Here is a 27,989-nt window from a genome sequence, read left to right as displayed (position 1 = left end):
TGTTCCATGTCTGCAGCTATAGTCGAATGCGCGTGAGTAGGAAGAAAAGCAAATGTCACGTAAGAATAGAGAGAGAGAGAGAGAGAGAGAGAGAAATCTTTCAAAGTAAAAATATTGGATTATAACAGAATAAAACAAAATGCCTCCATCTGTTGAAAAATCATCTGATACAAATGTTACTGGGAATGAAGAAGATAAAAAGAATTTGTGGTCACAGATACTTAATGATGTTCAAAAACACGGTAATCCGAAACTATCTCCTCACAAGCAAATTCTTGTCCTCGGTGATAATGAATCCGGAAAAACTACGATGGTAGCAAAGCTCCAAGGTATGAATTTGACTGACTCGTGGAGAATCCTCTCACCCACATACAAAACTTACAGGTATTGAAAACTCCAGCAAAGGATCTGGCCTCGAATATGCTTACATTGATGTTCGTGATGACTATAGAGATGATCATACACGTTTAAGCGTCTGGGTGTTAGATGGAGATCCAGCACATTCTGATCTTCTGAAATTTGCCTTAAATGAAGAAACTTTCCAGGTATTTGAAAATTTTCAATTCAATTAATGTATTTCAACTTCATCTAGACAACACAAATTATCTATTTATGTTCTTACCCGTGAATTTTTTCTAAATTTCAAATTAGATTTGAAAAAATTTCTGCCTTTCATAAATTGAACAAGTGAAACTGGAAAAAACATTTTTGGACATGAGCAAAATCCTCAAGTTTGGTACAAAACATAAAACAACTTTAGAAAAAGAAACATATTTTGTTGTGATATTTTGTTGTGAAAGTAGTTATAACATCGGCTTCAAATGTCTTTAAATTATATTCATGTCATCCAGATGCTGGATGTTTTCTAAATGAGAGTTTTTTTGTAATTTATCTCAAAATATAGAATTAATTGAAGATTAGTAAACATCAATGACATCTGCCCTTGTAAAGAAGTCATCTATGAGATCGACAGAAAATTCTTTCTACGAATATCAAAGTCAAATGAGGCAGTCGGTTGCAAAACCAAGCTTTGACCACCGAACAAGATGTTTTCCACTGCAAGACATATAAGTATATTGGCACTTTATCACGAGAAATTTTATTTTGAACCCTGCTGTTGGTCCCTACAATTATTATTGACGAATTTTATACATGGTAGTATGCTTTCTATTAGGGAACAAATAAAAACTAGTCCATTTTGTGTTCAACTCCCCAAACCCCTGGTATTTTCAAGACAATTCACACTTTTTATTATTCAAGGAGACGTTGGTAATTCTCACAGTTGCTATGACAACTCCTTGGGGTATTTTAGAGCAGCTACAACACTGGGCATCTGTATTAGCTGATCATCTTGATAAACTCAAGTTGGATGTTGACTTGAGACAAAGTCGAAGGCATCATATCATTAAAATGTGGTTAGATTATGTGGAACCAGGTGATGAATTGGACCCAGCCTCTCCCATGAAAAGAAGCTCTAGAAATTTGGGGGAGGAGGACGAGGAATTTTATGGTTCTCCTTTAGCAGAAGGTAAGAGACATAATTGAAATGAATTTTTGTGTTTCAGATAAGGTTTATCTGTGGTTGATAATTTCAATAATATTGCATAATCCAAATGAATGAAAGATAGAATATAAATGTTTTTGTTTTTTAGGTACGCTAACTAATAATTTGGGATTAGACATTGTTGTTGTTGTAACCAAAACAGATTACATTCAGAATTTGGAGAAAGACCACGACTACCGAGATGAACATCTTGATTTTATGCAACAATGGATAAGGCGTTTCTGTTTACAATATGGCGCAGCCCTCTTTTACACAAGTGCCAAAGAAGATAAAAACTGCGATTTACTTTACAAATACCTTACTCATCGTGTCTATGGCTTTCCTTTTCACACACCAGCCTTGGTGGTTGAAAAAGACGCTGTTTTCATTCCAGCAGGTTGGGACAATATGAAAAAAATAAGTATTCTTCATGAGAACATGCATTCATGTAAACCTGAAGACTACTACCGGGATGTGATAGTCCAGCCTGCAACAAGAAAGACGATAAATCGAGAGACTGAAATTCTGGCAGAAGACGAGCAGGCTTTCTTGACCAGGCAACAGCAGATTTCATTTGGAGGAAGTCTACCAAGTGCCAGACTAGGCGAATCACCTATAAGACCATCTGTTGCAGGTAAACCAATATCAAATTCATACCACCTCTCAATAATTCTCACAAGTATATTTTTACTGAAGGTATCCAAGGTTCTCCACGGAAATTAGATGGCTCTAAAGTTGTTGCCTCACCAGGAGGTGAAGGAGTTTTAGCAAACTTTTTCAATTCTCTGCTCCTGAAAAAAACAGGAAGCCCAGCTGCAATGATGGGTGCAAAATCATCAGGAAGCGAAAGTTTACCTGACAAAGTTACAATGCGAACCGATGCTGCTGCTGAATTGGATCGAATTGCTAGAGGTGCAAAGAAACCAGGATCTGGTAGTTCTGGAACAGGGGGTATAGATTTCAATGCTTCAGATTGTTGAATAAGCTTGATAACAAAGTATTCTTTTATATATCTAGTTGCTTTATGTGTCGTTTAAATTCTGTTCTATTTTTAAAGCTTATAATAAAATGTATACCCTCTGTGATAAGCTTAGCTCATTATTTATTATTTTTTAACTCGTACTATTCTACATTTTTTCTCCAATAAAATATAGCCACACATCATTTTTCATCCTCTGATTCTGTCAGTAAATGAATTTGAAATTGTATTTTTCCTTTATGATGGTGACTCAAATCCACTTGAAAACTTCAGTCAAATTTTATTATTGCACCAGTTTTTATTGAAACTATGGAGAAATGATTTTTTGAGTTTTCTTAATATTACTAACATCCTATACTGTATAATGTTCATTTTACCTGAATATTTTGAAAAAATTGTTAGAAAATTATTCTTTACCCATTAGGCTACTGAATAGTAACACAATGTAGAAAAATAAAATTATAAAAGAATTACTATAGCACATATTATATTTGTATATCCATGGTGTATTGATTTATTTAGAACAAATCACTTCAACAAAATTCTGGAATCTATAAGGTGAACTCCTACTAAAAGATTACTACAAATAATAAAAGAACTGCTTGTCAAAAAAACATATTATTACATTGAAGAATTCATAACAGATGATATGTCACTGTTGCAGTAACAAATGGTTTTGACATTAGTTATTTATAAATTATTTTTAATTTTGAATCTGTCAACTTGTGATTCAATTATATGTATTCTAAGAAAGCTTTTTGGTTTTCACTTCTCCATCTTTATAAAAAAAAAAAACTGAAAAACTTCCAGTTAGTATCTGATCTCTACATATTTGTAGAGAACACAAAAGTATTATTTTTTTTTCCTTCTTATAATTCATTTACTTCTGATTAATTCTCAGCTACATAAATCTCTACACAATACATGTTCAAAAGTATTTTTCAATATATTTCATTTTATTAAACTTATCCTGTTTTGAATATTACTGGAGTTTTATCCCAACACCAAACCGTTATTTTAATACCTCGACATGTGTTTCGATCACCAAGTGATTTTGTAATTATTAGTATTTGTTCCACTAACTGTAAGAATTTCAATGCAGTTTTGTTGACATAATTGCTATTCGACGTCAGTAAAGCATTTCTGATTAATATTTCTTCAATTACGAAAATATTTTCACTTTTCACTGTTGTTCCTGATGACACCACAATAGTATGATACTCAGGAAACGGTAATGAAATCAGTAAAAGTGTTAAAGTTGATTTAGGTTTAGTAAAAAAAGTGGTAAATTGCAAGTATATTATCCTTCAATAATAAGAATAATAATAGCATTTATTAGAAAACGTTTAAAAACCATTCACAGGGTTAACTGAGTATGTTAAAAAAGTAATATAGGTCCTTATAATTACAAAGTTTAATTTGAGAAAATGAATTATAAAATAAAAACTATACCAGAAATTTAAAAATTCTCCATGAAATACAGTGTCAACAATATATTCTAGGAAATCAAAACTGATATCACACAAATTTGAAATGAAATTGAACTTTTGCAAATACTAAAGATAGGTGACCTGAGGTACAAATTGGTTCTGGCCAGTCGGTTGTAAAAAGTTTTTGTACTTCTAGTTCTAATAAGGCACACAGAAATTTATAAGAGATAACACCTTCATAGCATCCACATTGTCGTGCATTAATTTATACAGAAAAATTATTCCACAAACTTTATGCGTAATTCAAGACTTTCAATATTGAATGTTACGGTGAGACATTCATATGGAAGACCTCTTTCAGGATAGATACCATAAGATTTGAAGTAAATGAACTTTAGGAAACGACAATGAACTTTTTCAATTAATAATTAATGTATTATAGCAATTGTAGAACGGAGATCATAGTACAGAGCCACATTCTAATTTTGACCTTACATAGGCTACATAAAGAGTAAATAGCAGATGTTTGAAAAAGATCTCAGTTGCGAACTATAAAGCCATAAACTCTTAATGCTTCACTTGCTTTTGATCTAATGTGGTTGTAAAAAAAACAAATTTTGATCAAAATATACAACAAGATTTTTAATTGAGTTACTTCGTGATAGTGAAATGGTATCTTCTTAATAATTGTACTTGATGACTGACATCCTCTTACTATAAGACATTACTTTACATTTGGATGCATTCAGATATGGTTTGTTAACTTTACACCAAGTCTGTATATTTTCTATCTGTCGTTGCAATATATTACAGTCTTCGATAGGTAAATATATTTTTAAATTATCTGCAAAAAATAACCTATTACAATCGACATAATTACTGAGGTCATTAATAAATAATAAGAATAGAAGTGCCCCAAGATTCGACCCCTGAGATACAAACTGTTTGCATTAATTGATGAAAATACTGCTGAATTATGGAAACCAAATTGAAATAGTAAGTATCTGCTTCATTTCTTATATTGTTTGATTTAAACCACCTGTAGATAATTCAATACATTTCTATATAGATATAATTTATTTACAACAATATACAAAACAAAAAATTAACAGGGTATCCCTCAGTCCTCAACATCGTCAATAAGGTACAGAAGGGCATCATTCTCATATGTAGGAAAATAAAACCTGAAATTAAAAAAAGTCATTAACTCTTCTACATGAAAATGTTCCATAAATAGGTTAAGAATGATATCATGAAACATTTTATAGGGAGCTAAAGTAGAATTTCACATACTGAAGACTTGCCCAGAGCTCAGATGGAAGAATCCTAAGGTCTTCTTAGTAGTTAACAGTATTTATTATGAAGATCAGTATTTTATCGATTACAGTATCCAGGTGTTAAACTCTCAAATAAAATTATTCCAAGAAGAAAAAATTTGGAGCTCAACTGTTCAGACTCTCATAAAATTTCTAATGATACTTACTCAGGCTGATCGAACACTTTCAACTCTGGTATTTTGTAGTGACTTTTCTCAGCTAGATGGTTTTTCAGATGATTAGTTGATTCGAAAGAAGCATCACAATATAAGCATTTCATGTCGTGAAACTGTCTGCGGATGAAATTGATCAATTTTATTTTCTGGTAGAAATCTAAATGTTCTGTTTGCTCAAAGAAATCAAAGTCATGATCACCATCCATGTGCAAACATAATGGATTGATAAGCGTCTCTTTTCTTTCGCAGAAAAGACACGTTATTTGGTTCTCTTCCTCATTCCAATCTGAATATTCTTCATCTGCATTCGACTCATAATCTATAAATAATACATTTCAATTTAAAAATATCGGTTGTGCTTTTATTATACTGAATCATTTAATGAATATTTATAGTTGTTTCATACCTGTAGGTGTGGCGTATGTGTCTGTCTCATTTTGTATTTTTTGCCAGTTTTTACCTTCTTCCAAGTAATTTACTATGTAAAATTTATCATATGCTGCGTTTTGGGGATTGATTCTTTTATGAAGTTTTTTTCTCATATGCTCTTTTAAAACATTCCTTTCAGGAAAAGATTTCTCACAAAATATGCATTGCAAATTTGATATGGTTTTCTCGATTTTATTCACCAATTCTTCAATGAACACTAAATTTTGTGAATTACCCAGCTGTAAGTTATGCTCATTCGAAAGATGTTCCAAATATTTTAATCTTGTGCCTACAAAGCAGACATTTATCATCAAACATTCATCAACAAAATTTTATCTACTACCTTCGAACACCAATTTACAAAACAAACAAGGTTTAATGTAACTATCATCATTTCTTTCAAATTCCTGAACCTTCAGTGCATATTCCAAACAGAGTTTATGGCGCAATATTTTATCTTCCTTCAACAGATTTGACATCACAAAATACTTTTTGTCTTCTCTCTGAATATTTATGGAAGGAATTATTTGTTCAGGGGGAGAGAATTTAAATTTATTTCTCCAGTACAGAACATACCTAAAAAAGTTTTTCATCAAGTTCAATTGTTTGCTATAATAAATATGTATAATGGCCTTATTTTTTCAAATACATAACAATTTCCTAATTACAAAAATTTGCAAATTATAGCCAAAGTTGTGTATAATTGGGAGATACATCAGTAAATCTGCAGAACTTTTTCTGCCATTATATAACATTTGGATCGCAATCCAAATATCTTCTGATTATATACTCAACTATACAAAATCCACACTTCAATCCATTCACTTTTTTCTTAAACCAACAACATAAATAGAAATGACTGATATAATCACAAACCTAAAAACATTACAATGAGGTAAACCTGAAATAAGTCTAAAATATTGCAGATCTTTTATTGTAGGCCCACTAACTTTTTCCATCAACTGCTTTGTTGGAAGAAGGTGCCTCTACAGAAAGTTTGAAAGTTGGAAATATGTACCCAGACTTATTACTATTCTTAGTACAATTGCAAACGTATATGAAAAATGGCTGTCGAATTCAGTAGTTTCATTTTTCAACTTTCCTTCATAAGCTATCATAAAATTTCTTAAAATTCGATAGTCTTGATTTGAGTAAATGAACTATAGTTAAGATCTTCAATCTTTCTGAACCACACCACACCACAAAGTCTTTGATAGGGTACCACATAATACATATACAAACTTCACATCATAGTGCTTAATCCAATACAATATTTCTATCTAGAAATAATAGTTCAGGTCTAGAATCAACCAATGCAGACAAGCGTGAAGTGAAAGTTGAGGAACCTTCAATCGACTCCTGGGGAACGAAATTTCGTTTGCAGATTTGAAACATTTCAACTTTGAAACCATATGAAACTTTTGTCAAACTGATAAATTATAATTGCCTATAAATTTGGAATAGGAACTATTATTAAAAATATTGAAATTTTAGAAAGAAATGAAAATGACAAAGGATTCTAGGTGATGTAACTTACAAAAATATACAATTTAATGTCCTAAACCTTATTAACACTTTAGAAATACGTTCAAACAAAATTTGCTCTCAAACAGAATTATAAGTATATTAGAAAATTTGAGTTAAAACCAGTGCTGGCAAAAAGCATTGATAATTTTGTAAATGAAGACAAATATTCTAACACAAAACCCACATACAGAAGGGGGCATAAACCTATCATGATTTCATCGAAAATATTATTCTCGAAACAAGTTTCATCTACCTATCAGCTTGTATTCTAATAATTGGTGGTGTTCCCCACTTAAGATCCAAAAATAATGGGTTCAAATTCAGCTTTTGATAAGATACTCTTCTCACGTAAATTTGTCTGATTGAAGGTAGATTGATTCTGCTATATTACATAATTGATGGGGCTGTATTAGCCATGATAGTATCTAGGTGGCTTGTGGAATCATTAACGTAATCTACCTTGAAGGTGAGGCCGTTACCATGGACACTGAAAAAAAATCTTTAAAATAATTTCAACTCACTCATGAAGATTCTTTATATTTTGTACATCTTCGATCACCACATTATGAACATCAAAAATATGAGACAGGAACAAAGGGAGGGATATTTTCAAGTTGAATGTATCTTCACAAAGTAAACATTTTGTTTCTGTAAAGCCTTCAATTTCCCCATAATCGCATTCTTTGAAAACCAATGGGCCAAAGGTTCTGGTTGATATCTCTGAAACAATTCCAAATGAGGAGTTATAGGTCAAGGTTAAAATAAGTGGGGTAGTTCAATAGTAGTGTCTATAATGTTTCTACCCAACCAACAACCTACACCTTTCAATGTAGTACATGAAACTGAATTAATTCATTCAATTTACCTGCTGAATCCATGGACTTCTATAGTAAACACAAGGGTACAGGTTACAAAAAATCAGAAAGAAAAGGTGGAGTTGTAGACTGAGAAATAGTGTCCGAATTCCTGTAGTAGGAGGATTTATGTTTAGGCAACATAAACTATCACCTTTACTTTCACTATGAGAAATAAAAATAATACCAATACTGTTATTGTTATTTAATACATAGGGGCAGTGTTGCCACACCTCAATTGTCATATTTTCGACAGTCCAGGAAGGCCTCATCAGTCCTCGACCATAGTGCTCCACTTGGAGCACAATTATTTTTTCAAAGTTGCTTATTACTGTGAGTATTTATCATTTGTGCCAGTTTTCACTTTTTTTTCATTTTTCTTTCAATGAAATTTGATCATGAGTCAATAAAAATGAAACTAATTATATAATCAATACACTATTGTGATTACCTAATTGCACTGCACGTTGTTTTCAAAATTAAGGTCTAGATTTACACGGTATTATCGAAACTGATTATTGATAAATAATGAGAATTAAGATACTCGGACGGAACTCACGAAACCCAATGATATATCAAAATTATTCTTCTTTTCATCTTCATTTTTCAAAGCCATCCATTCTCATTTGATTGTCAAGTCTGTCTAAAGTCCCTCAGCCACAATATCTAAATTCTTTTGAAGACTCTTCTTTTATTACAACATTTCAAACTACGATTTGATGAACACTCGGACAGAAAAAAATTCTTGAATGATTAGGGTGAATTATTCGGCAACACTACCTCGACGAGAACTTGAGTTTCATTTTCAGATGAATAAAATGGTTTCATTCCCAATTCCAGTTGTTCTGAAATGGTGGAAGTAAAATATTCATGATTATATGAAATTTGATGAAGAAAACTTCAATAACTTTTATAGAGTATCTACCATGCATCAAATGTCAAATTGTGGTCAAATGTAGAAGAAGAAGAATGGTTTTCGACTTCCAACTATTCATTGAGGATACGGATAAGGAATAAAAAAACTATAATGACCGTATTAAACCTTAAGCTAACTTAACGAGTAAGTTCCATATGCATCATAGAAAAATCAACCTTACTCCCCACTTTGGCAGTTAGATCCTTCAAATCAAACTTTCATTAAACTAGCCTTGCATGCTTTCTGTGTAGTAGGCACTGGTAAATACTAAGTATCACTATAACCTATACGTGTATCCACAAATAACAGCGATTATATAAGGGAGGCGCCACTGTAACAAGAGTGTAAATTTTAAATGAACTTCTAAAATTTAATGAATAAAAACAGTCGGATGAAACGAAAGTAGAAACTCTCGCTTCGAAATGAAACTCTCAACAAAAAAAATTGTTTCGTTGACTTGCAACATGATCTCACAGTAATTTTGTTAGATTATATTTACCAAATGATATTTGACTACGTGAGTAGTTACATTTCTTTAAGCTAAATATCATTAACAACTCGAGTCATTCAAAATAATAAATATTCGAAATCAGCATACTTCACGTTCTCTACAATTGCTGAATTCATATCATACCACTCTTGATATTAGCGTCATTTTGGTCGAATTTCAAACTATAATTTAGCGTTTACTATAGTGGGCCTTTTTTCAGCTAACAGCTAAATCCCCACTTGAGATGGTTCTCCTTACCGCTACTCTTCATAATATACGTATATATGTTCAATAATACGTTTTTTTTTTGTTAACCACCTATCGCACCCTTGAGAACGACAACCCTCAGAAATCGAAACTTGTGCGAGCTAAGGACTAACGAGGTCTTACCTTTTAACGTGTTATTCCTAACACGAGTTGGACAATAGCAAGTGAAAATCGAGCGTTCAGCCTGGGTCTTGAACCATCGACTCACACATCGGCCGATGGACTGAGTGAACAAAGCACCCACGTCGAACCGTCCGGCTACCGACCGACGCTCTTATTGATTTACATTTTGAAAACTTTCTTGAAGCGGAGGTTTGATTTAGGATGTGTTAGATATATTAACGCAAAAAACACTTCGGAAATCTATATATATTTTTTCCCATCAGTTTATTTTTATTTTGAGCTTCTGCGTGATGGGGACATTTTCTACTTCTATGTGCCAGAGCCAGAATTGATTATCCAAAATACGGAGTATCTTGTCTGTACCTCAGTTGACTTGAGTGTCGCACCAATAAGTGGTTCCACTTATGTCTCGCTTGTGTTTACGCAGTCATTTTTAACAAGTACAAAAGTATCACGACCAGACGGTTCACACCGTTCTGAAGAAACCATGCCCGGTACTGATGATGGGGCAGACACCCCGAAACCGGTCTATCGGTTGGTCGAATCGACCAAACGAAATTGATTTCTGCCAAGTCGAAGACGTTGCATTAGCTGGGTTGTTTGTTGTTTTCCCGTTGGGTATCTGCCACACGTACCTTCAAAGTCGTAGGTCTAATACATGAGAGGAAAAGGGTAAGGTGTTTTCACCTGGACCTGGAGCATATATATATATATATATATATATATATATATATATATATATATATATATATATATATATATATATATATATATATATATATATATATATGATGAGCTGTTTTCTCGGGTTTCGCTCCGTGTTCTGTGTACCAGAACGAACAATAAGGTCCATGCTTCGTAATCCCAAGGATCAGATACCACTGGAATCACAAGGAGTGTATGAAGTACCATGCCATGATTGTGACAGGACTTACATCGGCCAGACCAACAGACGAATCAACATTCGCAAAGATGAACACAAACTAGCAGTGAAGGGAAAAGTCACCACGTCTTCTCTCTTCCAACACGTATTTCAAACAGGACGTAACATCAATTTCGACAACACAAAAATGCTAGCAAGCAACGAAAACTTTTACTCACGAACAATCAGAGAGGCAATCGAAATTGAAAAACGACCTAATAATATGAACAAGAGGGATGATGCGCAAAGATTACCATCAACATGGAGATCCGTTTTATCACTTCGCACAAGCAATCAGACTGCTCAACTCCAGAGGCAAAACTCGGTACATGACAATACAGGTACAATAACAGAGACAGGAGAGACAGCTCAGGTAATAAGACCAAAACAGGTAGTCGAGCAAACACAGGTAGTGGCAGCAACGCAGGTAAAGGGAAACATCCATCCCTATATATATATATATATATATATATATATATATATATATATATATATATATATATATATATATATATATATATATATATATATATTACTATTCTGTAGAAACGATTCTTGTTTCATCTATCTATATGGGAGTTTTTCACAAACCACTTACTCTAAGAGGTTTGTGGAGCTTTCGTTTCTGATATGGTGGTGGACAGACATGCCGATAACGACCGTCCACAAAAAGGTATGCGAACGCCATTGTTGGAGATGGAACTCAGTTTGTGTTGTGATTGTCCACCGTCATAGAACGTGCCACCATGAATATAAATATTTTGTGAAATTCTCATGAGCGTTTAAAGAGAAATAGAGCACTCTTATTCATGCCAGTTGGAGGCCGGGGTGGACAGGATGTCCATGTGGGAGTGCTGAAATGGATGTACATAACTCCTACCCCTAATCACGCCGGTTGGAGGCCGGCACCGGATGTCCACGTGGGAATAGATTGTACCAATTATACGAAAAATATATGTAAAAAACCAAAGAGTCTCCCGAACAGGGTTTGAAAAATTCGAGTGTTTTTATAATAAAAAAGTTCAACAGAAGAGGAGTGGCAGAGCAAGATCGATTATTAATAGAGATATTCCAAAAAATAATTGGAAAAGGACACATTATTTTTCTTATACATTTTCCTACGGCACTTAAAATTCATTCGAGTCTTGGAATATCTTTATAGAGTATTTCTCGACATTTCAGTGAAAATTTCGTGAACGCACATCGATTATTAGCAGAGATATTCAAAAAAATAGTTGGAAAATGACATATTATTTTTCTCATACATTTTCCTACGGCACTTTAAATTCATTTGAGTTTTGGAATATCTTTATTGAGTATTTCTCGACATTTTAGTAAAAATTTCATGAACGCATATCGATTATTAACAGAGATATACCAAAAAAATATTCTAAATTAACAAAAGCTCGACTAATAAGTTTGGCAAAGCCGCACGTGAAATTTGCTCTATCCCACTTCCGACAGTCTACACGTTATCACCGTATAGAAGTGAATACGGTGACGTGATAACGTGGGAAAACGTGGATAACATCACATAGACGGATGGACAAATGGACCTGATTTAGGGAAGCAACGTCCAGTAAACCTTGAAGAGAGAGAGAGATTTTTGACAAAAACAAAAACCAATTCAGGCATCTTTCTCAAACCTATAGTTTTTTATGCTCTAATCTAACCTATAAGTTTTATTTCAGGTTAGGATTAGGAACTTGGATAGTATATTTCAGAAGTAGGTATATTTATATATGGCTCCGACTAAAAATAAACTTCGCTCAAGGGAGCCCAGAAACTCTGGAATGGATTTATTATTCAAAAAATATTTTAGCCAGATTTTCGTTAAAAAACTAATATTTGATCCAAATTACTTATCACCAGTGTGTTGGTTACTACTAATATTTGAAACATTCCTGAACATTATAATCATAGAAAAAGTAAAGTATACGGAAATTGATTGGATAGCTTATATGCAAGAAGTTGAAGGATTTCTAAATGGAACGCTGGACTATAAAGAATTGAGAGGTAAATTTGAAAAAAGAGACTTCCTATTTAATAAGTTCGAAAATTTCAGGTGATACTGGACCATTAGTCTATCCAGCTGGATTTGTGTATATCTTTTCCATTCTCTATTATATAACATCACAAGGAAAGAACATATATTTTGCACAATATATATTTTTGGTATTTTATTTGCTACAGACATTTCTCATTCAGCGCATTTTCAGGAAAACTTTGAAACTTCCACCTTACGCCTTAGTTCTAACCACTTTAACCTCTTACCGAATACATTCAATATTTGTATTACGGCTCTTTAATGATCCCATAGCTGTACTCCTTTTCTATGTCAGTCTCAACTTGTTCTTATCTAACAAATGGCTGTTGGGTAGTGTTTTTTATTCTTTGGCAGTTTCTGTCAAAATGAACATTCTCTTGTATTCACCCTCTTTGCTTATGGCATATTTAACAAATTTGTCATATTCAGACACATTTTACAATTTGTTAGTTTGTGCCCTCATTCAATTAATTTTAGGAACTCCATTTTTATATGGCAATATATTTTCATATATAAAAGGTAGTTTTGATTTTGGTAGAATTTTTGAACATAAGTGGACAGTTAATTTTAGATTCATACCACAAAATATTTTTGAGGATCGTTTTTTTCATCTTCTCTTATTGGTCCTTCATATATCTTTGTTGATTATCTTTACACCGCATTTCAAAAGGTATTTGAGTAGTTATGCTAAGTTGAATGTGGTAACTGCACACTTAAAGTCTCAAATAAAAATAGAAAAGAAGAAACAAAAGCTAGAAAGTGAGAAAATGACCAAAAATCAAAAACAGTTCTTGGATTCTTTTGAAAAACAATTGAAAAGTGGGAGTGGCAGTGAAGCTGAAAATGTTTATGATGAAAATTCTAAAATAGAAAATAATATGTCAAAAATCAGTCAACTTTTTGTTTTGCCGTTTTTCATATCAAATTTTATTGGTGTTGCTTGTGCAAGATCTCTACATTATCAATTCTATAGCTGGTATTTTCATAGTTTACTATACTTAGTCTTTTGTACAGGGTTCAGCAAGCCATGTTCATTTCTATTATTAGGTCTTATAGAATATTGTTGGAATGTGTATCCCAGCACAAACTTTTCAAGTATTTTATTACATATTTGTCATTTCATAATATTATTCGGATTGTATAGAAATATAAGAAAATAATACTTTCATTGTATTTCATTTCTGTATACCCATCCCGGTTAATTTTGTGATAGAGAATAGATATGTTGATAAAAAAATATTATCCCAGCATAAATCAACGGATTTAATGAAATATCTTGAAACAAATCAAAAACATCTAAAAATACATAATTTATATAAGATACAAAATGTCGTCAACATTCAGATATGAACTGACTGCAATAATTTTATTTGCAAATAAAAGGGATGGCAACAATAATTATTCCTTTATTAGTTTACCATATAAAAATTAAACCATAAAGAATAAATGTTTCAACGTTCTAAACAAGACAGATTATCAAATGAGTAACATAAGTTTTATCAAGAGTCTCTCCATTTTTGATTAATTTTGAATAATTTCTCCTATTTCTAAGGAACTGGTAAACTCTTATTAATAAAATAATGGATGGTGGAACTTGCTGGGTTTCACAAAGTTCCTACACTCATTAAAATATATTGAATATTTTACATCACTACAAAGTTATATATTCTTTGAGTTGTGACAGCGTATCTACATCAACACAGTGTAATAGTTGCTGAAACTGTTCCATGCCCACTTGGTTCCTCAATTCACATAACTGTGATTGAAGATAATCCTTCAAAATAATTGTGTGAACAGGATCTGACAAAACAAGTTGCCTTTTTCTCTGATCGTGATCAGTTTCATAGTAACCATCTCCATCCTCATCGAAATGACTAGGGCTCTGACCTTCTCTTATTACCAAAGAATCAATCATTTCTCCATTATCTTCAGCTTTTGTAATATCGTTGAGAGTCTCTAAAATGTTCAACATTATTAGCCCAAACCTTTCTAAAACAGGTCCACTTCGAGTAGTTAACAAGTTAGCTAAGGCCAATCCTAACAGTTTTCTGTGATCCGGTTGAGCCACATTTCTCATTTTGTCCAGCCAGACATCTAAAATTTTACCTAAAGTTACTAAATCTGATTCTTTATGTGCTTGGGCAAGGGTAACCAGCACTCTTGTAAATACTTCATGTGATGATAGTAACACTCTTGACAGAGTACAAAGAAACATAGTCATTAGTAATGAATAGTCTTCAGCACAATATATTCTCTCGAATATTTTTGGAAGGATAGGCAGCACTGTTTCAGCTCCTAAAACTGGCGAAGCTCTAATGAAAGTTTCAACAAGCCTCATCAACATTACAACTCCTTCATTTTTAAGGTCAGATATCAGACCGGCACACACTTGCATGATCTGAATACCACTTGTACGCATAACAAGTTCAGGAGCCAACAAAAGATGGACCAGACATATAACTAAACTCTGGCGCAAGGTCTCTGTTGAGTACTCTAATAGGGGAGGCATATTATTGAATATTCGCATCAATTCGTTAGTCATAGTAGGGGAATACTCCAAAACTGTCAACCAGAGATCGAGAGAATCTTCCAGTAGATATACTATAGCATTATGCGATGTGTCAGTACCAAGTTGAATAATGGGTAGCAAAAAAGGATTCAGTTCAGGTTTGACACCCCCTAAAGATTTAACCAGTTGTACCAATGTGGAAACTATAGCACATCTGAGCATGTTATGCTCTTCAGATTCTTGCCACAAGTGTGGCAGATATTGCACAAGAGAATCCAGTTGAAGATGTGTTGTGCTGCCCATTCTCTCCAGTAGAAGTGTCATGACGTTTAACACTTGCATCTTTGTGTCACATTCCTTTGATTCTTTCAGCAAGGTAAAGAGAAGATTGAAGGCATCAAACATATAATCTTTGAACTGTTCGGAGTTGAACTCAAAGTCATCGATTGCAAACCGTAAAGTGGATGCAGCAGTCAGTCTCACAGCCATATCTTCATCGGAAGATAATAAATTATTAATACAGTCATACAGAGCCGGTCTGAGTTCGCTAGATAATTTAATACCAGTCCAACGTCCTATTAACGAAAGTGCTCGTCTTCGAATCACCCTATAATTGTTATGTTTAATCTTCAACTCCTGGAGAAGAGTGTTCATGAACCATCCATCAAAGTCAATTTCGTCGTATAAATCAAAAGCACATAAGCCGACGGCATTATACACGGCATCCTTTTTTAAAATAGCTGGCATATCCTCTGGTGAAACTAATATATTTGTATCTGCCACCATTTGTAGTAGAACAGGGATCAAATAGTCTCTGTATTCATGAAAAATCGTCACAAAAACTGTATCAATGCTGGGTCTCAGACTGTATTTCCAACTATCCCCACTTTCATCATTTGAAAATTCTTCAGGCTCAGCATCCCATAAATCTAATTCATCTTGGGTTAAAATAAAGTAATGACCCACTAATTTCCTACACATGTCGGACACTGTTTCTGGTTGAAAAAACATCAATTTCATTTGATGTGCACGTAACGTTTCCGGATGTTTTGTTTTTTCTATCATTTTAGCAGCCTTGAATTCCACACATAATAAGATATTTTTAATAATGTTCAAACACTGTATAACAAATCTCTCAAATATTAAACTGATGCCTTCATCAGTGAAGAGATAATAAAATGTGAATTCCAAACTGGGTTGAATAAAGTCGATAAATGAAAACGGATGCATGTCCAAAACAGACAGCAATACCTTAGTGAGGTGTATTATGAATTTTTCACAGAGTTCCAAAACATAAATTCCTTTTCCCTTCAGCTGTTTGCGGCACTGAATAGCAGTTTTTGCCTTTTCAAAAACCACCTTCATGAAAGAGACACAATCTTGATTTTCGTGGGGTTTGTAGAAACCAAAAACTGTCAATTTTCTCAAAATCCTGAGAGTAAGCAGTGACTTTTCTAAATTCAAGGTTATATCCTGTGTACTAGCATTTTGAAGGATGTCTCGAACAAATGCTTCAGTATAGTTATTCCACATATTCAAAATGAATGTATATATGCTCAAGGTGAGTTCATGAAATAGCCTTCGATCAGCTGCCAATCTCTTGGATGAAATTGCTTTCACGACATGGTGTAACGTTAACAACGATCTATGTTGAATGAGGCTATCAGGATTTCCAACTGCTGCTAGAAGTGTGGGAAAAAGGTCCGGCCACTCCTTTGGATAATCAAGACGAGCAATTTTTGAAATGAGAACTGCTTTCTGCACTGCAATCTGGCTGATTGGTTCAGTGAAATTAGTCAGCAACCCCTGTCTGATATTGTGTTTTTCTTCTTCAGATATAGCGTTTGGAGCATTTCTTCTCCAATATTTATCAACTCCATTTTTCATGTATAGTACAGCTATCCACCTCACATTTACATCAAAGGTATGGTTAGATATTACGTTTTGTAATACAGCATAAAATCCAGGCTGTGTTTCCCATTCCTTCAGCTTAGCTTCTGCTGGTTTGAGAATTTCAGGATTCTGACTAGATGCTCCCTGGAGAACTTCTAAAACTAGAACGTGAGTCGACTCCATGTTCATTTGATATTTACATTGGAGTAACTACAATGGTAATATTTCAGTGCACTAGTAAATATATCGTAATCAATCTTGTGAAGAAATAAGTCTCTTAGGTTCCGGGATTATTTGATCAATTCTGTAGCTGTGCTAGTCCAATGGTTCCAGTTTTACCCTTGTGTCATGCTCAACATACGGCTCCTGTTTAACTCTTTTAAGTGAGGGTTTCATGTCTTCATCATCATCATCATCGTCATCAACTAAAAGACAAAGAAAAATATTACAATTAAGTTTTAATATTTGCATTTCTTAAAATATGTTTCAATGATCCATTACTTGTGTTGGGTGTACTAATGATTTATTTGTTCTTTTACAAGTATCAAAAATTCATGAGAAAAGAACAAAATTCTGTACCACTTTGTTTTCATAATTTGAAATGTTGAAGTACATATAGAGTATATATATGATTCATATTATTATTTTGTCTTGTAAAAATCTTCGACATTAATGTTATTTCTAGATTTTTTGAATAATAACTCTGATACAATCTGCCAACATGTTCTATTCATAGTAGAACTAAATAATTTATTTTCATAAGATATCTTCCTGGTTTCTTCAAGACTGCCACATATTTTTTTTTTATGAATATGTCAAGTTCAGGATTCATGGCAATGCAAATTTACTGTAGAGATTATTCTATTTACTTTATGAAAAAGAGACAATCTATTAGTAATAACAATGATGAATTCAAAAATATAAAAGTCAGCAGAATCATAAATCATAGTCATAAGCCGTCCCAGAACAAAAATGTGTTTATGAATGTCACAACAACGAAGCAAAATATAAATATAAGATTTTATTTCTAATTGGAAATAAAATACTCATATTTTATATCTATTCTGGATACTTGCAAAACCTTCTGGTCTAATGTGAATCAGAAGCATACAACATTTCTCGATGATTATTTCGTTAATCAAGTTGTCATTATGATGATTATTTGTTCACTAATGTTTCTAGCTTGTTTAGAAAAACTAATTATTTTTTTAGTGGCGAAGAGTATTTTGCAGTTCTGAAATGAGGAAAAGCAAATTTCTTGAGAGTAACATATACTCAAGTATTAATCAATAGCTGTTACTTCAAATATCAGTATTTTCAATTTCTCAGACAGACACTGAATTCGTGTTTATATAATTTCACTACATCAATAGTTTGATTTCTAGAGCAACTAAATATTATTTTTTTAATATCTCATCTTGGTCAATCAACAGGAAAGATCAAAGGGATAAAATTCTTGAACTGAGAACCAAATGTAAAATAAGCCTTTAAAAAAATCTAAAGCCAAATAACAAAATGTGCCCATAATAAATCTCAGTCAATAACCTATATCTAAAATTGAAGAATATTGATTGCATTTATTTCGACAGCTTTGATTCTCTTGAAAACAGTGGCAGTATATCAAGTCTTCCTTGAAGGTTTTAATTAAATATTAATAATAATAATTCTTTATTAGTAGGACAATAAAATTGTGTAGGAAGTGTCAATACAATATAAATAAAAAAAAAAAGAAAAGAAAAAAGGAAGACAGGCTCATGCTCTAAAACTAAGATGACTGACTATGCATTATTCAAAGAATTCCTGCAAAACATAAAAACATTTTTCTAATAAATATTTTTTTAATGATTTTTTGAACAGAGAAAAACTATTCAAGGCTTTTAAATAATCTGGAAGGTGATTATATATCTTTGGACCTATGTATTCTGGTCCACATGAAGTTACTTTGAATCTAGCTAATGGCAAGTGAAAATGGTTCTTGGTTCTAGTATCATGTTGGTGAAGTTTTAGATTTGTTGTGAATCTTGATTTATTTTTGAAAATTTTTGAAATAATTGGACTTTTTTCTTGTTTCGTAGCAATGTTCTAGTCTTTTGAGATTAGATTTTTGTTTGAATTCAAAGCAAGATACAACAAAGAAATAATGCTGGCGGATGTCAAGGATTCTAGATTCGGAGTATAATAAATCAGATGAATATCGAGAGGGTTTGTTTAGTAATATTTTCAGAAATGTTTTTTGCAGAATTTCCAACTTTTTAATGTGCTCTTTGAGTGCACTTCCCCACCCTATTATCCCATATGTCAACCTGGATTCAACCAATGCGTGATAAATCATTCTGAGATGTTTTTCTTCAAGAAATTTGGTGATGTACTTGAATCTGTATAAGATACTTCTCAGAGTATTGCATTGTCTCAATATATGTATGTTCCATCTTAGATGCTTATCTATGGTTACTCCTAAATAATTTATAGATTCAGTCTGGTTTATTTTTAAATTATCGCTGATTTTGATTATGCTTCAAATCATTCTGCATAATGGTTTTCATATTGTCCCAGTTTTCAGATTCGAATACTATGGCGGTATCATCTGCGAAACTGATGACTTCCCCAGACAGGTTAAAACTGAAAAGATCATTTCTGTAGAGTACAAAGAGCACTGGGCCTAGAACAGTACCTTGCGGTACGCCATAATCAACAGTGCACTCCGTACTCAGACTGCCATTGAGTGATACCTGCTGTTTTCTGTCACTCAGATAATTTTCCATTACTTTTCTGGCTACTCCGCGGAAACCCAAATCATCTAAAATGTCTAATAGTTGTGAGTGAGGGACCGCATCAAATGCTTTAGCAAGATCTAAAAATACACAAGCAGATTTTTTCCCATTATCTAGACTCTTTAATATCTTTGAGGATAAATACGCAATAGCATCTTGGGTTGATTTATTTTGTTGGAAACCGTATTGGCGAGTACTTATCAGATCGAATTCCATAGTAAAAGATGTAATTCTCTTTTTTAATGTTTTTTCAAAGAGTTTCGCAACATTAGATATTACAGATATTGGTCTATAATTTTTGGTCAATTTTTTTGAGCCCAATTTATGAATTGGTTTGATTATTGCTTTTTTGAATTGCTGAGGGCAAATACCAGATATGAAGATCATATTGATTATGTATGAAATAGGTCCAGAGACATCATTTTTTATTTCTGAATCTCCGCTGTTATTTGGTCAAAGCCAGGAGATTTATTACATTTCAACTCCGCAATTAGTTCTCTGATTTCTTTTTCATCAGTAGGTGTCAGAAATAAAGATTGCTCTTCAATATTTCTATTTGACACATATTTCGTTTTTTTTTTTTTGCTAGCTAAATCAGCTCCAAAAGAAATAAAGTATTCTGCAAACGCATTGGCCATTTCTGAATTATCATCTGTAGTTGTAGTATCATTATTATCAAGTTCTTTTATGATTTCTGTTTGTTTTTTTTAGTTTATTTCTTTCACAATATCCCAGACCTTTTTGTTGCTATTTGAGTTTTCCAAATTTTATTTTTATAATAATCACTTTTGCTTTTTTGAGTAAAGAATTCAGTTTATTTCTGTATGATAAGAATTGCAATCTCAAGTGATTATTTTCAGGATTCCTCTTCCAAGCTTTGTACATTTTATCTCTATTTTTAACAGAATTCAGTATTCCATCTGTTATCCAAGGGGTCCTTTCTGTTTTCTTATGATTTATTTTTAGCTTGACTGTACTTTCTTTTAATGCCTCCATCATTTTTTCGTAACAGCTTTGAAGCCATCCAAACGAATTATAGTACTCGCCAGGCAGAAAATATAAGATTTCCTATTGCAACCTCAAATCCTGTCAAAGACTCTCATTTACAATGTTTGTAAAATATATAATAATCTACTACTGGAGATAAGGAAAATTAAAAACTCAACAATCTTTAAAAAAGCATTGAATTGAAAACTTTACTCAGTGAGAAACCATACTACTGCTTTGCTGACTTCTTTAATGAAACATTCAATGAACCTTTTTCCTGAAGTACGAAAAATCACTCACTAGCAGCGCTAGTAGTTCGGTAGGGACAAACACTGCCTAATCCTCACATGAACATATGGTAAAGTACAATTAAAAAATAAAGTTTTTAACAGAAGAGAATGTTCCTGGAGCAAAACTAAAATTTGCAACTGTAAAGGATAACAATGTTGTAACATTAAAACGTTGGCTGCATGCCGTAATTTAAAAGTAACTGGAAAAAAAGTGAATTAATAGACAGGTTAGTATACAGACTCTAGTAAAGATTCAAACTGTAATAAAATAAATTTAAAATAATTATGAATTTCAGACTTATTCCCGAGTGAAATATGAATCAAATATAATTGGTAATGAAATAAATTTAATCAAATATAATGAATATAATTTAATAAACGATTGAGGTTATATCTCATTCTAATCAATGGTAATTAACTATGAAAAATTTACTATTCATTTCGTGTTTAGAGCATACATATGAATATTTATTTATTTTTTGTACTGTTAAATCCACTCTCCTCGAAGCATGTATTCATTTCTTACATCTTACCTCATTATTATGAGGTTTTATAAATGGTATAAAAAAACGTTTTCTTCCCGATATCGATTTACCGACGTACAATTCGCAAAACAGCAATGCTTTGTTGGCATTATACTAGCATAAAATAATTATTTATATCAGTTTTATATTTTTAAATAATAAATTAATACTACGTAAATAGCACTGTTTTACATGTGTATAGTTTATTGTTTGTCCCTACTACTAGTGCTGCCTCTCGTGACACGTTTGCTGTACTATTCTCAAGAAAAAGGCTCATTGCAATACCAAAGTCATCTTATGTAAGTGTAATCACTTACATGGCTCATCAATGTATGGCTCATTTTGAATTATTTAGGTTTATCTTCTTACCGATGTGTTTTGTTATGTGTATATTTTTTTAAACTTCTGACATAAGAAACGCTGACAATAAAAAATATTTCTCTCTCACTATTCAATCAATCAATCAAAATATACTTTATTGTCCAAGAATAACAATTATCATGACAAAGCATACAGTCACCATGATAACATCACAAATATACAGTTAGCAAGGAGATCATAAATACACATAAATTCACACTTACAATAAGCGGACATAATCAAATATACAAAAGCAACAAGATTTACACCACTAAGCCAAATAACATTGAACAACAAAACTACGATGTGCCAATTAAATGAATAAAGTAACATGCCGAAAAAAAAAAGAAAAAAATTTTACATTTTGTACATGAAATTACAAGGACTACCTCTAAATATATAAAGAAATAGGGATACGTTATATGACCGCCGCCAAAGATAGAGATCTCAGCAAAAAGAATACTGAAAGTATTCTTCCAGGGTATAGTAGGCCCTCCCAACTATGAGCGTTTTTACAGATTTTCTGAACTTGACTTCGCTTTTGATGACACGCAAGGTTAGGGGAAGGTGATTGAAAATTTTCTTGCCCTCAAAAATTAGAGAGTTGCGAGTTAAGGTTGAGGAGGGAATTGGAAGCGAGATTAAGTGAGAGGAGCGAGTGCTATAGCTTGACTCAGAAATAATTATAGCTTGGTATTTCTTGTGCATGAGGCAAGCCATTTCCAAAATGTAGATACAAACCAATGTCAGAACTCCATGTTGCATAAACAAGGGACGACAGGATTCACGGTAATCAGAACTACATAGGTATCTAATTGCCCTTTTTTGGAGAATACTCTTTGAAATAAATACTGAGCACAAGCGCCCCAAAAGCAGATTCCATAATGAAGATGAGATTCTATTAGTGCGTAGTATACATTCTTCGCTATACCCAAATTCAACTCATTAGCAACGACTCGAACCGCAAAGCAACCTGAAGCTAATAGATTGCATAGTTTTGTAATATGGTTACCAAACTTCAATTTATTATCAATCAGAAGTTCCAGAAATTTATTATCCGTAGAAAGGGAGACTTGTTCCTTGTCCAAATAAACATCATCTAAGTCGCCCTTGAATGTTATGATATTTGTTTTGCTTATATTGAAAGCTAGAAGATTGGAATCACACCAATTCTTAACTTTTTCTATATCTATGCTTATGTGGTAGTTGAGCTCTGAAGAGCTTTTGTTGTGCCATAGAATCGATGTATCATCTGCAAAAATAGTAATTTCACCATTGATGTCTAAGTTGGTGAGGTCGTTAATATAAATGAGAAATAGAGTCGGGCCCAAAACTGATCCTTGAGGAACTCCACTCTCAATTACTTGCTTTCCAGACTTAATACCATTAAATGATACAATTTGGCCACGCTTTAATAAGTACGACCTGAGCCAGGACAGTTCCGTGCCTCGAAACCCATAAACTTCAAGTTTGCGGAGCAGTATTCCATGATTTACGAAGTCGAATACCTTTGATAAATCACAGAATATCACCGCCGCAGCCTCTCGTTCATTTAAATTAATATAAAGAGATTCTAAGAAAGTGAAAATGGCGTCCTGAGTGTTCTTAGAACATTGAAATCCATATTGGCGGTTACTTAAAATATTAAATTTTTCAGTTAGTAACTTGAAATAATTGTATAATCGATTAGTTGGTATTAGAGTATTTCAATAATTGAATGAATATTTGTTAGACATGAAGTACGAATACATAGATAATTCAAATACTCTGCGAGTCCGATGAAATATTTTTTAGTAACAACTCAGGTGGTTTGAGTACAAATTATTCGAGATATTAAAAAATATGTACCTACAGACATATATATTTATATTTTTATATTTAAAGTGGTTTCGTTATTTATTTATATTGAATATATTAGAATTTGTTCAAGATAAATTATTTCCGCTCATTTATTTATTATACATCAAAATTGTTAAGAATATTTCTTCAATAGTATATTATAAACACTCTTGGCTGAACCAGAAAGTATTTCAAAACCTATTGACTTGATTTTTTCAGTATCGAGTTATCTGTATCTACAAAATTATAATGCTACAACACTGAATAAGCAAATATTGAATAACCGATTATTCACTTACAACTCAAAACACAGGTAGCAAGCAGTTTGATTAATATATCAACTCGGACCACTATCCGATTATCTTTCATTCCAACCTTCTTCATGCAGAATGAATCATCTCACCACTAATTTCAATATACTTTTCAAGGAGATTAAAGCTGTTTATATAAACACTATCATTGAAGGTGTGAAGCTAGCTTTAATTCATAATCAACTTACCAGCAGGAATCACAAGTTCTCTTTGTTTCTTTGTCAGGAAATAATTCAGCGAAAGACAGTTATCACAACAGCGTTCTTTTCTAGTATGGTCTTTTTCATAAACTAATAAGCATTGAGCATGTTTCCAATATTCTGTCTTCACTTGTGAGGCGGTTTTATTTGTTCTGTGAAAATTTCTATTTCCTAAACAAGTACCAAATCTACAAATGAATTATAAATAGATCATTTTATTTTGCATATATAGTTACTAACCTTCCAAGAGTTGATAAACACTCTTCTAAATCGACTACACTATTTATATCACTCGTATTCAAAATCTTGTCACTCAACTTATTATTTCCAACATAAACTTCAAGCTCTAAATAATTACTCAAAATCAACTGTTTTTGTAAGCTAGCAGGACCACTGTGTGACAATTTTATTTCTATAAAAGCGATTCGATCATTTGATGCTACGATGCACCAATTATCTGGTTTTATCTGTTTTGCAAATTTACAAACTTCTTTGAAAGACCAACCAATATTGTTCAAGTCTTCAGAATAATTGTTGTCTATTGACATTTTATTTTCGATGACATCTTTCGTAATTTTCAGAGGTTATTCTATGATATTCTTCTTCTCATATTTTTCAAGAATAGAGTGATCCATGTCATGGGTAACGTATGCGTAGGTGATATCACAGCGATCGTTTCTTGAGAAATTGGTATTCTCGCAACTTTCGTAAATAAACAACTCATATAGGATATGAGACATCTATTTAGTTATCATAGGACTGAGTACACGTAGAACTGCTCGACATTCGAGTATCAAGCCTCACGAAGGCTATTCTCGAATCACTCGCTCTTTTGCGATCGTTCGAAGAAACGATTCCTTTGAAAACAGTGTTCTCGTGTTCATGGTTCAATCATTTGCAGGCATTCATACACATCAATCAGACAGTTCTCACATGCAATCACTCGTAGTTATACGTATACGTAGTTCTGTGAATGTTCGTGCGAACTCTTTCTCAGATCCTTCATTATTGGGTATGAATTGCAGATCTATGAATTTTTCAAAAATACCAGTTTCACACTTGTCGTTCGCTTTGATGTCACCTGCACTTATGTTGCAAACGACGGTTATTATAGAATAGCCCCCCAGATCTAAATGTCTCTCAACCCACCCATTCTTGTTGTAGTCCCTACTGCAGATAGGAAGCTAGGTTCATAGAAGTTTGATCTGGAGGCTCTGAGCCGCCAAAATGAAGGGCATAACTTTGAATGGGCTTAAGGCTGATTTTTGTTACGATGCTTGAAGCATTTGTTGATTAAGCTCAATGTCTGAGCCAGATCTAATAGTCTACGAAGAAGAGGGGCTACAAAATCAATTATATTATTTTTTCATAATTCACAGTTACAACTGATTATCAAGAAATTCACACTTAGAACTGCGAATTCATAATTACATCTGTAAATTGTGATAAGCGTCTGAAGACAGTAAATTCCTTGCATGTTCACTTCGTACTCAGCACAATAGATAACTTAACCTAGCTAAAGTTAGATTCAATTAGTGCAACTAGAACCTTGGAAACTATCATGTATTGGAATTAATCAGTTGTTTATAGCTTTGGCTTGGTTAGGGTTCAGGTTATATTTTGTTTTCATTACCTGACATCTATAATCCTGAGTACACAGTGTGGATGTAAAGAGATTTCTGTCTACAGACTCTTATCCCAATTTACAGTTATAACTGGGAAGTCACACTCATTGACAGTTTTAATTGCAAATTCACACTTATAACTATAAATTTACAGTAATATTATCGATTTTTGTGGCCCTTGTACTCTTTCGTACAAAATAACTTTTGAGTTGTGATTTTTTATTATTTGAAGAAAGTGACAAGCTATTCGCATATAATCATGCCGAAATAATTTCATTTGAATATGAAATCACATTGTAATTGTACACCAGAAGAATATGACACTATAACAAACATATTCTTGAAACATGTGAAAAATAAATACGATTCAACTGTTACTCGAAAAATCATTGGGTTGAAGCTAATATTCAAATTGTGCTATTGGTATACATAAAATGCATATGAATAATCGTAGTATGAAGTCAAGAATACAGAATACGAACTTCTTTCAATCTTAGTGTGCGAACGATTACTTATGAATCTACATTCTTGAGTTCACGCTACGAATAGCCTCAAACCACTCGTTATTCTGTGGTTAACAGTCAAGACGCATTATTGCAAATATTTCAAGAATACCAGTCTCTTAGAAATCGTTCGAAGAAAAGTAATCTGCCCATAAGTTGCGAATGAAGAGTGAATCGAAAATAGAGCAGCTGGACTCAAACTGCACACTTCAGCTGGATAAAGGTTATTTATGATAATAATTGTGAAATATGTGGTAAAGGACATGAAACAGAAAACCCCAATTCGTATCAGGGCTATAGACGAGTTCTTGAATTCATCGATGTGTCCACCATTAATGATGGATTCATCTATTGGTCCATCCAAAACGCTAGCCAAAGCAATTAATCGGTCGGAATTTTTTTGTTGAATTCAAGAACTCGTCTCAATATTCCAAATTGTATTACTTTATGTTCATGTTCATAAAATTTTGGCTGCTTAAATTTTGACAATCAAAAGGTCCAAGTTTAATATGTAACTCCAAATATTTTTCACAGCTTCATTGGGGCTAATGTACTTGGTAATATCAAAATATTTTAATAATTAACATTTGCATGTTCGATGGATTATTCATTGGTCCATTCGAAACGTTAGCGTATTTATATTGGTTGAAGCAATATATCAAAAATATATTTGAATTTAAGAACTCAACTTATGCATGTGTAACCACGTATATCTGATATTTCTGTTTAGTGCATAGGACTTATTACTTATTCCGTTATGGTTTCTATGCACAAAGCACGTATATTATTATGTGTTTTCTGTTTCTAGTTTCATACTTTTACGTTCTAGTATAGTACGTGGGCTCACTGTGAAATATAAAATTATAGTGTGAAGGGCATCTTACTCCATTCAATTTTTATATTGCTAATTGAACAACTTTCGCTGTAATAATAGAGAATATTCAACTATGTGGCCAATTTATTATTATTTATGATGAATTGGCTTTTGAGAAATAAATTAAATTACTTTATTTTGTAAATCCAATTCATTAGATAGAAAATTAAAATAAAGTTACGATAACAGAATAATGATTATATTATATAATCATTTTATATCCTCTGAAATAAATAAGTCCACTAAGGATGAAATGAATAGAAGTGACTTTTGTTATTTTATGT

The 27,989-nt window shown here is 32.6% G+C and overlaps 5 protein-coding genes across 5 annotated transcripts; 2 read left to right on the top strand and 3 right to left on the bottom strand.

Moving 5' to 3' along the window:
- Nucleotides 1-57: 57 nt before the first annotated feature.
- Nucleotides 58-3,026, top strand: Dlic (Dynein light intermediate chain). The gene is made up of 5 exons (XM_023174189.2): nt 58-329; nt 385-545; nt 1,261-1,528; nt 1,653-2,177; nt 2,240-3,026. Exons 1-5 carry the CDS (start codon nt 140-142, stop codon nt 2,521-2,523), a joined length of 1,428 nt encoding a protein of 475 aa, XP_023029957.2. The 5' UTR covers nt 58-139; the 3' UTR covers nt 2,524-3,026.
- A 1,970-nt stretch (nt 3,027-4,996) lies between these two features.
- LOC111517902 (zinc finger protein 277) lies at nt 4,997-8,505 on the bottom strand. The gene is made up of 6 exons (XM_023174190.2): nt 8,266-8,505; nt 7,922-8,120; nt 6,217-6,449; nt 5,851-6,162; nt 5,436-5,763; nt 4,997-5,136 (listed from the first exon to the last, which is right to left on the bottom strand). Exons 1-6 carry the CDS (start codon nt 8,276-8,278, stop codon nt 5,073-5,075), a joined length of 1,149 nt encoding a protein of 382 aa, XP_023029958.1. The 5' UTR covers nt 8,279-8,505; the 3' UTR covers nt 4,997-5,072.
- Nucleotides 8,506-12,477: 3,972 nt separating this feature from the next.
- Nucleotides 12,478-14,185, top strand: Alg3 (ALG3, alpha-1,3- mannosyltransferase). Its single transcript, XM_074184293.1, has 2 exons — nt 12,478-12,988; nt 13,038-14,185. The coding sequence occupies exons 1-2, from the start codon at nt 12,715-12,717 to the stop codon at nt 14,177-14,179; spliced, it is 1,416 nt and encodes a 471-aa protein (XP_074040394.1). The 5' UTR covers nt 12,478-12,714; the 3' UTR covers nt 14,180-14,185.
- A 224-nt stretch (nt 14,186-14,409) lies between these two features.
- Nucleotides 14,410-17,610, bottom strand: Impbeta11 (Importin beta11). Its single transcript, XM_074184292.1, has one exon. The coding sequence runs from the start codon at nt 17,608-17,610 to the stop codon at nt 14,671-14,673; it is 2,940 nt and encodes a 979-aa protein (XP_074040393.1). The 3' UTR covers nt 14,410-14,670.
- A 94-nt stretch (nt 17,611-17,704) lies between these two features.
- Nucleotides 17,705-25,294, bottom strand: LOC111517903 (uncharacterized). The gene is made up of 3 exons (XM_023174192.2): nt 24,944-25,294; nt 24,692-24,891; nt 17,705-17,846 (listed from the first exon to the last, which is right to left on the bottom strand). The coding sequence occupies exons 1-3, from the start codon at nt 25,249-25,251 to the stop codon at nt 17,737-17,739; spliced, it is 618 nt and encodes a 205-aa protein (XP_023029960.2). The 5' UTR covers nt 25,252-25,294; the 3' UTR covers nt 17,705-17,736.
- Between the last annotated feature and the right edge of the window lie 2,695 nt (nt 25,295-27,989).

The sequence above is a fragment of the Leptinotarsa decemlineata genome, unplaced genomic scaffold (assembly GCF_025532065.1).
Source record: "Leptinotarsa decemlineata unplaced genomic scaffold, Ldec_3_MD MMD2_tig00026354_RagTag_RagTag, whole genome shotgun sequence".
Classification (NCBI taxonomy): Eukaryota; Metazoa; Arthropoda; class Insecta; order Coleoptera; family Chrysomelidae; genus Leptinotarsa; species Leptinotarsa decemlineata.
This window is presented reverse-complemented; position numbering and strand designations above follow the sequence as displayed.